Genomic DNA, 12,966 nt, shown 5'->3' on the forward strand with positions numbered 1-12,966 from the left:
GTTTCATTAACTATAACATTCATGATGGCCGATGTAATAAACAGCTTTAAATAGCCCAAAATACTTATCTGTCCAGGAATTCTGCTTCTTACACCTGCCAAGCTGTCATCAGAATGAAATTCTTTGGGTTTTAAATCGGCTCCTCTTTGAAATCCTTCATGACACCCTCTTTCAACGCCGGCCGTTTCACTTTCACACTACAATTCACTCTGTTGATCTTCTTTTTCACTTTCCGTCTTTTTCACATTCTTCTGCACTAAAATCCTCTGCTTCACTTTCAAACCAGTCGATATCTTCCTGTAGACAAATCTTTACAGCAGCGCTTAAAATATCATGTCCGTTCATGATGATAAGCTGTCCATGAAGAATGTTCAACTTCTAGCGACGTGTTCTTTTTGCATACGCGTATAAGGGACTAAATATAGCCTCAAAATAGTGGTATAATATCTTTTAAAACTCCTCAAATTATTAATTAAACATTTTAGTGCCGTTTTTAAAATAAATAAATGAACTTAAAAAAGACCTATCGAAGACTCAGATCCGACGGGCATACACGGGTTTGATGCGCTGAGACTGCGCTCTCAACACGTAAAGTTACAGGAACGGGGTGGAAAAGGTTTAATGTGAGTCAACAGTTAGAATATAACTATCACTTCTGCTCTTAGTAAGATGTTATTATGAAATATATGCACACTTATGTGCATTGGAGTCATAAACAAGCACACAAAATACATGCATTTTATTACACTACAGTACAGACTATTATTATAGATACATGAAACAAGAACTCACCATGTATATAGTATACAGATACTTGGAAAGGGTATGCCTAGCTTCTTCAGAAATGACCAGTTGACCTCCAATCTCCTTGACCATAGAGTAGCGTAAGGCATAGACTAAGTCCTCATAGAAAAGAGTAGATGTGCTAAAACATCAAAGAGAATGACTCACAGTCTATATTTCACAGAAGGAGTATGTATATCTCAGCTACTTAGCATGCCCAAGTTCATATCATTATACCCTCATCATCTTTAAAGGTTGACTTGCAACAAAATTCACATTACAGTTATTTGATATCAAAACATTCACTATGTCTTACTCTGCTATGTTGTACGTGCAAAATATGTGGAAATGTGATTACACGCTCTTAAAAGCTAAAAAATGAAGAGTTAATCGCCGCCATCACAAAACGGCGTAGATCGGAATCAGTTTATTTCTCTGACGTAGTTAATCCAATTGGTTATTGCTTTGAAAGGTAATGTTCTCAGGTGAAATTAGAGGTCAATAAAGGCCTCAATATAAAACTTCTCGTAGCACTAGTTTATGACAAAAACTTCGAGTTTTACCGAAGACCCCATATCAAATATAAATGCTCGCTACTTGACAGTTTTGTTTCGGCTTGGTCTAATCGTCTAGTCACAATTTAATCATGTGACCCATACTTCCTGCCAAACAGCACGAGTAATTTCTGCAGCATTTTTCGATTATCACAGGTAACCAACAGACTCGTCATGTTTATCAGACAATGATATGTACTCCTTCGAGCCAAGGATTAAAAAAATAAACAAATCTTCACGGTAGGTTATAAGATATCAGTGCTGAAAGTGACAGCATTACAATGATGATGAAATAGACGCGTAAGAACAATAGACATGGTTTAATTGAATGCGTGAAGTATATTTGTGAAAATATTAATAAAGATTAAAATATAATACAGCCAGCAAGCATATCACCTACAGAGTACCTGCAGGTAAGTATAACTTCTCTATTATACAATGCACCCTCGAGATACGATTATCTGATATACAATTTTTTCACCTTATGAAGTTGAACAACGTGAGATCTTCACCTCGCCATGCAAATTTTATTTCACCATACGAATTTGAGAAAAGTTTTGCCCGAGTTAAAATTTGGCGGTCGGTGTGCTCATAACGCACATCAAAATAACAAAGACGACGAAATACTGTTTGCCGAAAACATTTCACAACGTTTAGAAGAGACACGATGACTGACTTCTCTCAGGTCAGCGTTCCACGTGGGAAATTTTGTGACAAGCACATAATCGAGAGCGAGTATCCATTTTTAGCGTTATAATCCCTCTACAAGACAAAGGAAAAATGATTTCCATGACAACAGAGTTGGAGGTCATAAATAAATAGGAAGAAGACGCCTGTATTGTTAATATTGCCCAAATATATGTTTGCAACCAGTCAACAATTGCAATTATTAAAAACAAGAAATTCGTTAAAGCAAGCACAAGGAGGAGCTTACAACTGACGACTTGAAGGAGTTGAAAGCAATACACAGGATGTAGAAGAGACATAAAATCCTACATCGACAGAAAAGTGTGAAGTGTTAATTTACCGTTGTGAACTGGTACATAAAAACATTACTGTACAATGCATATCATTATTTATCTTCTTTGTTTGGCTTTTTTTTCGTGCTTGATTCAATACATTTTATGTTTTATTTATTTCATTTTGATTTCACGTTTTATTTACTTGTTTAACCATGTCTTTGTAGATGGGCCTGTTTTTTACTACGTAAATACAAATCATCCTATGTATGTAACTCATATATAACTAGCTACTCAAGATAGTTGACGCATCCATATTACTTTCTAGAAGATGCTAAAACCATGCCGTTTAGGGTATAAATACGTACAAACCTCTGTATGTATGGGCACATTGATTTTTGTGCACGTGTCATTCAAGACAAACCACTGTACAACCTTCTCTGAATCCTTTTACAAATGTAAGCTAGCTAGCAATTTTCTGCACTGCAACAGCATTTACAGTGCACGAGCAAGCGTCATCATCAATAAGTAATAATCCGCACTGAGTTAGCTTATTTTCTTCGAGCACTCTCTGTACCAGCAACAAAGTTGTGTCTTCCTGGCAATTTCTGCTTTTCACGACCCAAAAATAATAAACTTGATCAACAGCTCAAGTCACGTTACTCCAAAGGTATGTGCGTACACTACTGTATAGTAAATAAAATTTCATTTTTTGATGACCATTATATGGTCAAGTGTACGAGAGGCCGCTTTTGAGAATTGCAACGCACGGCCTTTACGGTCAAGTTAGGTTTAAAAAGGTTTTAACCAGACTCGCTAAAGGCTATAGTAAAAGCTGGGAAGCGAAACGATTTTAGTGATGAAAAGATAAAATTTATTGAAATAGTTAAAAATACATACTGAAACTCAGCTTTAACTAACTTTGAATGTGTGTTTAGTAAGATAAACATATTTGAAGTGAATTAAAAGCTAATGTTGTACGTACGTCTTGATAGTAAGAACTCCTTACCATGCGTACTGCATTTCGTACACACATGATGTTGCATTTTACAGTTTTGCAGATTATAATCACTAGGTGCACTTAATACAATGCAGCTACTATAGGTAACTATAGCTACTAAAATTAACATATTATTTTGTTACTAATTTTTAATATGTACATTTTTATGAAATTTTGGACGATTTTTACCATTTTTTTTGCATTATGTAATTACAATGGCTTCTATACCCCTACATACGATTTTTTCACTATACGATGCCAACCTTGGAACGGATTAACATCGTATCTCGAGGGTGCACTGTATTTGTGAAAATATTTTGAGGAATGAGGTTGCATGAAAGTTCTAACAAACCATCTCGTTCATCTACGTTCCATTTGAGACATTTTGAAAAGAGATTCTGATGACCACTTACAGTATACACTTCACAGAAAGAATATTGATATCTCAGCTTTTTAGCATGCCTAGTGCAAATCGTTAGACCCTCATCACCTTTAAGCTTTATACTAGGGTTGCACGATAGCTCGATAGTCGATTGCGATAGTTGTCTTTCTCGATATGAACATGTTGCCTACTTTTAACCTATAGAAAGATCTGAAACTAATATATCGTTATCGAATAATAAAAAATAATATAACCTGATACTTATCGCCCTCGGATAGCTCGAACACATGGTTAACTTGAACGGATTTGTTTGGTCCGTTCCCACGCAATGCCAAATTGCTTTACATAACTCGACCTCAACTTGGTTAACTCGAACAGTTTTATGCCCAACGGCTACTGCGACAGTTGTTATCGCTTTAGAATATCACTTTATTCCAAGCCATAGAGATAAAACTAAACTTTTAGTAGTTCTTAGGCGTCGTTATTACCATCATTGGCAAAATATCTTTGTTAACGACTTTTCTAAAGGTTTGCAAAAATCAAATTTTGCCAAACATCCGCTTAACGATGGACCTCCGAAAGCTAGGAAAAGTGAGCTAACCTTCGAATAAACTTAAAGCAAACAAATTATATAATTTTTTTATTATATAGTTCAATACATCAGTCTTGGCTGTTGAATGAGCCCATATTCAATACACAAAAAATAATAGAACTATGAAAACCAGGGTGTCAAAAGTATGTCCTGCAATAAAAAAACATCTGGTTGCGGTTCCCATTATATGATGTCATAATTATTAGTTAGCCTTAGGTCGTCGATCCCTTTCGCTGCCATTGAGGCTGCGCTTTTCTGTGACAATCGGTGCTGTTAAACCAAGAGAGCGCTAATAATAAAAAATAATTCTAAATAATCAACAATGCCCGGGATCGCGCTAACACCCGACCAATACAAACGCATGTTCAGGGTTAATTAACTATGCTTCAATAAATATACTGTCATTGATAAAGGTAATGAAATCACATCGATTAAATTGTGACCTGCAGTTGCTGGACTATATGTCGATTGCACTTTCGCAAGATCATGCAATGTTTAAAATTAACTAGTCTCAGTCGTGCCCCTCAACATCACAATGAAAAGAGAGGGCAAGTGCATAATATCATCGGGAAAACATGGTAGTGCTTGGAATCCGAGTTATTCATCATAGAAATAACCTGTACATAGAGAGCTAATAAATGACACCGATTCCTTTGTCATCTTCATTGGTTCTCTGGAGTTGTCCTACTTTCGCCTGCCACTACCATCATTATCGTAGTTGATAAATATAAGCGGTAAGCGATAAAATAAGCGGTAAGAGCACACAACAGCAAATATGGAAATTGTGATGTCACAAGTTTCGAGCTTATACCATTGAACATTTCTGCGGTAGAGCTTTGGGGAAATCCTATCAACATCAACCAATGTCTGTCTCACCATGTCAAACAATGGCTCATTGGAAAGTCAAGACTCTGATGTATTGAAATATATGATAAAAAAATTATATAATTCAAGTGTTTTAAAGAAAAATCGGCAAACTTGATTTTGGTTAAAATGCTCAAAAGAAAAAGACGTTTTTTTAGCATTTCAACAGCGATCAAGTTTTGGCGATTGTAATCTGAAAATGTCCTGGCAATCACATCACCTAAAACAACAAACCAATCTCAAATGATAGAAAAGTTTCTATACTTTCTGATGAAATTTTTTTAATTTTTACACTAGAAGCCTTTTAATTTACAACAAGTCATCTATGCGTTTGATTTATATATAGTTTGCATATGTACATTTATCTACTAATAAATACATGGACTTATGACAGTGCTCTGATAACTTGCACGCTCTGATAACTCGAACACGTTTTCCTATCCCTTCCCACAATCCTCGATCTTTACAGGCACGATAATATGATAGTTTTACCAGCTGCCAAGTCACGCGATAACTATCGGTGAACAGTGTCTGCTCATTGTTAATTCGATACCGTCGCAATCGGTGGGACAACTCCAATGATAGTCGATAACACCTTTTCAAACAACAAATGCCATCCCTGCTTTGTACTGTTAACGACATTGACCTTAAAAATAATTCAAATGATTTACAGAGCTCTTGAAATTAATTTCAATAAAATGTCACAAGTTTCAAATTATGCAAGTTTAAAAAATCACTCAAGTTAAACTTTATAATGAAATACCAACAAAGATACAATATGTGCTTATGTGCAATAACTATAAACAAATCAAGACTCACTTCTTGTCAGTGATCAGAGTGTCTATGAACTGTGTGGTTATATCTCCATCCCTTTCTGGTATTGGAGTGTACGGCCTGCAAGAATACATTTCTGATAAAAAGTACAGTCGAACATGAATAACCCAAACTTAAAGGGACTGAGTGAAGGTGTTTGGTCTATCAGAGCAATCAAGTTATCCATGCACTGTCATGAGTACGTGTATTTACCAGATGATACATGTATATACACCAACAATATAGAAATACAGAAGCACATTATTGGTGGTAAATTGAGACCATTTCAACAATGCATGTTTTACAGCTGATCAGTTGTTACATCTGAAATACTTATCAAGTGTAGTCTGTAATAGGATGTTTGGTTGAGAAGAATCAACAGTGTAACTGAGTATAGCTACAGACTTTAAACTGTTATAATAGTTCTTAAACTCTCTAGTGACTATAAAACATCTGAAGCCTCGTTCAGATCTGCTATTGTAAGTGGATCAGGTTCAACAAGCTCTGAATCTTTATCAACTTCTCTACCAAAATCAATAACACATCCAGATCAGTGTCACCTTGAACTATCTCTTAGCCTTGATAAACTCAGGTCAAACAGCGCCCTTATCCTCTCTTTCTTTTTAACCTATGTCAGCACTGCACTTTTAAGAAACTTTCCCTTTATTATATTGCCCATAGGTTTTGTTCTCCCGCTACAACCTTCTCAAAGATTTCAAACTGGCATGTAGGTTCAACTCTTTCTATTGCAAAGCAAATGTCTTGTAAAATGTCATTTTTCAAATCTTCAGTGAGATTGTTACCAAAAGCATTTAAAGATGTGGTTGCATCAAAAAATTCGATTTAATGAAATTAAGACCGATAAAAGGCTAAAACATCAGCTACAATTTGACGCCATTTTTGTCTTTGTAGACCAACCCTGTCCAGAGATATATGCGTTTGAATGAGGCCCTCTGTTAAAAAGCTCACGTTCCAGTGGGTGCCTATTTCGTGACGTCACAAGCAATATATCTGAAAAAAAAACCACAAGCGATAAATATGAGGTCACTCCCTTAGCCAATCATCAGCGCAAAATTTTTATATAGGCCGTAATAAATGTTATCACTCATAAAACGCGTTGTCTGTGATCTCGAAGATTCTCATCGTTAGAAAATTTTCATCGTTACTGATTCAACGCGTTTCAACAATTACTAAGTTATAAATAGTTTTAAAATGGCTTCAAGTTCGAGCGACTGCGACTCAGAGTTATCTGAGCAACTTTTAGTAAAAGATTAGAGTAGACAGCCTATGATCAAAGCTGACAGGCGTCATCAGTCGTAATAAATGTTATTACTCGTAAAACACGTTGTCTGTGATCTCAAATTTAGGGATTTTACTCTATTATTAATTCGCATGGACATCGATATTTACTAAATTAATTAACATCGTTACTTTAATGAATTACTCGATCGACCCGTTTTATTGGCGAACAACATACAGTCAAACATGGATAACTCGAACTTCAAGGGACCGAGCAAAAGTGTTCGAATTATCAGAGCATTCAAGTTATCAGAGCACTGTCACAAGTCCATATATTTACTTATTTATTAGTAGATACATGTACATATACAAACTATAATATAAATCAAAAGCACAAATGGCTTGTTTCAAATTAAATGCTTCTAATGTAAAGTTTAAAACGTTTTCATGAAAAAGTATAGAGATTTTTCTATCACTTGAGATTGGTTTGTTGTTTGAGGTGATGTTATTGCCAGGACGTTTTTCAGATTGACATTGGCAAAACTTGATCGTTGTTGAAATTCTCAAAAGAAAAGACATTTTTTTCTTTTGGGGTTTTACCCACGATCAATTTTGCCGTTTTTTCTTGAAGTTTATGCAAAGATTACCTTACTTTACCGGGGATTCGTTAAGAGCAACACTCCGAGGCAGTTCAATTAGAAGTTTTACGAGGTTTTACGGTACATTCTATATCACTCACGCTTTTTTAATAGATACTTATTGAATGTACACACGTATTCTGTGTTTAGGTCAAACGATGAATAGTTTTTTGTAGCTCAGACAACGTATACGTTTAATTACAACATTTTTTAAGACGTTTTAAACATTCAACATTCCGACGTTGATTCAACACGGAATCAACGTCGGAAAACTATTCATCACGGGCTAGCCGAGTTACGCCTTCAAGGATTTTCGCCACGCACATACAAAACAACATGCTGTTTTTGTTTTGTATGTGCGCGGCGAAAATTCTTGCGCGCGTGACCCGGCTAGCCCGTGCTATTCATCGTATCGCAGTATAAATCAAATTTCACCAAACATTTAGAAAAGTCGTTGACAAAAATATTTTGCCGATGGTGGTAATAACGACGCTTAAGAATTACGAAAAGATGAAGTTTACCTCTATGGCTTTGAATTAAGTGATTTTCTAAAGCAAAAACAACCATTTCGGTAGCTGTTGGGCAAAAAAACAGTTCGAATTAACAGTGTTGAGTTCGAGTTATCTATAGCAATTTATCATTACGTGGGAACGGACCAAAGGAAATGTTCGAATTAACCATGTGTTCGAGCTATCCGTGGACGAGTTATCCATGTTTGACTGTACATGTAATTGTAAAATTGCTGTAAAGTTACTGTGAAGATGACTCTGAGTTTTCTTGGCATCAGGTAGTTAAAGTTCTACGGAGGAAGATTGGAGAATGTAGTAAATTTATCTTTTATTTTGAGTCTCCTATAGAGTTTCCTGTTGAGTGTACATTCAGATAATATTTCCCTGATTGAGGCTAAAATGTAATTTCCTGCGCGTGCGAGATACGTATGTACAGTAAGTTCTTGACGGCTTCTTTTTAATCTTTAGCATCTAGCTATACAATGGCTTAGATTGATGAATATACTAAAGGTAATATTTTAGTACTCATTAATACATGTACTAATTAATAAAATTGTAACTTTTTGCTATCACTAATCATCGTTTGATATTTTTTTATCGGTTCACCTAGCTACATTTGCTCCAAATTTTCTGTGGCATATTTATCTAGTAAATTAGATTTATGATTTGACATTAGATGTTCACTTTTCACTTGTAGAAAGTGAAGAAAATCGATTGATCAATGCAAATCTTTAATTTCCAGAACCAAAGCTTCGAATCGTTGGCTTGGCGTACTTGTGCGTTTGTTAAACGTTTATTCGTTTTTAAAATTACACTCGCAATCTATTTAACTCCCAATTTGGAAGCTGTCAATAGATACGCTTTAGAATGACATATCTATGAATGACATATTTTTATTGCATTTGTTTTACTGATTACAGAATGTTCATGTCGCCCCACCAGCCGAAGAAGCTTTGTCAGTGTGGAAACTGCCATAAAGGGGAAAGAGAGACTTGAATGTGTGCTGCATAAACCATGATGTTTTGTTTGAGTTTGTTGCAGTAGATGAATTTGTTTTATTGTATCAGCTAAAACTATGTGAGTGGCCACAACTTGATGAATATTTTTAATAAAAGCTTTATGCCGAGATGAAAATATTTTGCTTGTAACAATTATATTATTAAATAATATTGTTGAAGATAATGCAAAACATGATTTGCAGAATATTGTAGTGAATTGAATATGGTATATGGATGTCCGCAGAACTGGAGAATGTGAGTTCAAATCCAGTTTGCAGCAGACTTCTCATCCTTAAAACTCTATCCCTGTCTATACTCTTTTCAAAGACACGGCTTGCTTATTTTACTTCGGTAGTATTCGGTAAGAATACTACCGGATTTAAAATTTTATTCTAGCCAACATGAGCAAATACAAAATAAGATATATGCCAATAGAGTCGCGTAAGACTAGACTTTTATCGCAAATAGCCGATGTGAATACAAGAGATAGAGACAGGTTGTACAACGCGTGACATCATTTTGGGCAAGTCTGGGCACGTTTTTGTGGCCTGAGCGTTTTTACCGCGATCAGATCTTTTTGATTCTAATCTTCAAATATCTTGTAACACAACAAACAACATATCAACTGATAGAGAAAAAAAATGCTTTCTTTTAAGATCAACTCAAATTTGACGCAACCACATCTTTAAGGACATGATTAAATATTGATGCCTCTACAACATATTACAAGTAAATGTTCATTTCTATTGCTCGGAATGAAATTATCTTCTGAAATGATAATGCCAGTCTCGACAGCCACTGAGCTAAAAATCATCACGCCAAACGCTCTTCTTTTTCATATTTACAAATGTCTCCATGTGAACAAAAGAGACCAAAACTGTTGGAGTCTGATGTTAATAATATTATATTCAAGTTATCTAAAGCAATGTATTTATTGTATGGAAAGGGAGCAACCAAAACCTTACAAGTTAACCATGTATTTGAGCTATTTGTGGGCAGGTTATCCATGGTTGACTGCATTAGTGTTTTATGTAAAACTAAATATAATTTTCGAGAGCGACAAATATTTTTTAGGACAAGATTTGATTTTGCTGCACTTTTGGAAAAAAAAGACTTGTATTCAAAAAGCATAAAAAGATTGTGTATAGCGTGCTGATGCAAGGATCGACATAAGGGTTTGCTGAAGGGACCACTTTACAGTCATACCTCAACATATGAGTACCCCAACATCCGAGCAAATCGGGACACAAGCAGTAATTCAAGCAAGTTACTGCCTTTTGATACTGCCACTATAGATGAAGGGTTGAAGAATAGAGTGCAATGGTGTTCAATTGAAGGTTTCACAGTAATCTTTAGTAAGCATAGTTTATATTTTAGTAGCAAACGGGCACGGTACCTGGATATAGCCTCAGGGTGTGCGTCCTTGATTCTACTGATGACATACTTCAAAAGAGTTTCGTTTGATGAGGCAATTTCATTGTCGATAAGTGAAGCAGAGGTTGTGTCCTTGGTGTGGGAAGGAAGGAACTGCCAACAGAAGACAACACTCTGTAGTTACATATAAATGTTGACGAGTTGAAAAAATCTCATATACACATAAAACCTTTAATTGAACACCACGGCGCTCTATTTTTCAACCATTTTTCAACCAAGAAACGATGACTTTTCTTCTGAGCATTTCAACAGCGATCAAGTTTTGCCAATTTTTAGCTGAAAACATCTTGGCAATCACATCACCTAAAACGACAAACCAATCTCAAGTGATAGAAAAGTTTCTATACTTTCTGATGAAATTGTTTTTAAACTTTACAGTAGAAGCCTTTTAATTTGCAACAAGCCATCTATGCGTTTGATGTATATAGTTTGTATATGTACATTTACCTATTAATAAATACATGGAAAATGCTCTGATAACTTGAACGCTCTGATAACTCGAACGCTGTCATTCGGTCCCATAAAGTTTGAGTTATCCGAGTTTGTCTGTATTATTATTATTTCCCACATAGGTTGAAGCATACAGAGCGCATTCAAAAAACTACTATTAGCCTGAAACAGTTGCAGACATGTACTAATTATTTCTACGCCGTTGCAATCAAAGATTCTATTAAAAAACCGTAAAAACTTAGACAATAAACTTCGATACGGAAAAAAAACAACAAACGAATTAATTGTTATTGATGTAATTGAGTCATTATTAGTATCATTTTGTGGACACTGCTGATGATCACTTGCTATTATGGGTTCGTAAAGATTGAGAATGTCAAATAGTATCAGTCAAATAGAAGTAGCGTTCAAGTAAAAGTGGCGTTGAATTAAAGGGTGGCTCTCTATTTTTCAAGCCTTCTCCCATAGTGGTGCTAAAATGGAGGTGGCGTTCAAATAAAGGTGGCATTCAAATACAGGTTTTGCAGTACTCATGCGAAAGACTGCACAAGGCAAGAACAGAAAAGAGTAGGAAATTCTAAAGGTACAGCCACATGTAACGATTTTTCGCTGGTTCTGACCGAAATCACGAAATGAAGGAAAAACACAGAATTATTCAGCCAAAATTCACAGAATTGTCAGAGCTGTGCATGCACACTGAAATGCTTTTAATTGGCTAGAAACAAATTATTAGCGAGCACGAGTCTAGCAACTTTCTAAATTTATATAGTACGAGGCACATAACGCGACACGCAAGAAAATACTAACGCTGATTTTCCATAGTAAATACGATGCAACTGACTTGATTGCGCTAAATATGGCAACTCTTTTTACAAGAGAAAAATTGCTGCTAAATGAAAATTCTTATTATTAAAAAAGAAACGATTCGTAGCCATAGTGTACGAACGATAAAAGCCAACAATAGTGCAATCTAAGCAGTTGCATCGTATATACTATGTTGAATTGCACTGGTACTTTTATTGCGTGTCGTAATACATTTCTTCAACTATACTAATTCGTGTACTGATTACTCATGTACAGGACTGGCACGTATACTAGGACACAATAATTTAGACAGTCACCTCCCTTCTTAATTTGCTAGTGGTGATGCTAGGGAAACCATCACAAAATAGAACCATACCATGAGAGTAGGGTAGCCTGTAACATTGTGGTTTCTACATATGTCTTGGTTCATATCTTGGGCACAGTTGATAGCAGACACTCTGACATAATTTGCCCAACCTATAAAAGTTAAATGTTTTTTGTCGTATTTAAACATGCTTAGAGTCTTTCGGGCAGAATCCTGCTATTGTGAAAGTATTTGATCTAGGTTGGCAAAGGCAATATATGATAATTTGTCAATACTGAATGGAATAGTTGTAAATGATTGATCATTTATGTGTAGTCTTGGTGGCTACCGATTCTGCATTGATAGCGAGGCTATAAAAGTGATATGGATTTGCTCAACTTGCAAAGCTTTCCATTAAACCTCACTGCGGGCAATGATATACAGCCCCCCAAGGATAGCTGACGGCTCTCATATGGGCGGGGTTTGATGATGGAGCTATGTTGGGATGAACCCGAACACGGCACCCGAACAAACAAATATGCTGAATAAAGCCCCCTGTAAATTTACAAATATTATGGACTGTAGTGGTTATTTTACTTATCTGTTGAATTCATTTTGTTGTCAAATAAATATAGTATTCCAA

General features: G+C 35.6%; 1 protein-coding gene across 4 annotated transcripts in view; it reads right to left on the bottom strand.

Annotated features, from left to right (window-relative positions):
* LOC137398567 (sulfhydryl oxidase 1-like) overlaps positions 1 to 12,966 on the bottom strand; it is a 49,057-nt gene that overhangs the window by 15,767 nt on the left and 20,324 nt on the right. For all 4 annotated transcript variants that reach the window (XM_068084708.1, XM_068084705.1, XM_068084707.1 and 1 more), the window contains exons 5-8: positions 12,396 to 12,496; positions 10,728 to 10,858; positions 5,954 to 6,028; positions 793 to 925 (exon numbers count right to left, since the gene is read on the bottom strand). In XM_068084708.1, the coding sequence (XP_067940809.1) occupies positions 793 to 925; positions 5,954 to 6,028; positions 10,728 to 10,858; positions 12,396 to 12,496 (440 nt within the window). The remainder of the gene's footprint in view (positions 1 to 792; positions 926 to 5,953; positions 6,029 to 10,727; positions 10,859 to 12,395; positions 12,497 to 12,966) is intronic.

The sequence above is a fragment of the Watersipora subatra genome, chromosome 6, assembly GCF_963576615.1.
Source record: "Watersipora subatra chromosome 6, tzWatSuba1.1, whole genome shotgun sequence".
Classification (NCBI taxonomy): Eukaryota; Metazoa; Bryozoa; class Gymnolaemata; order Cheilostomatida; family Watersiporidae; genus Watersipora; species Watersipora subatra.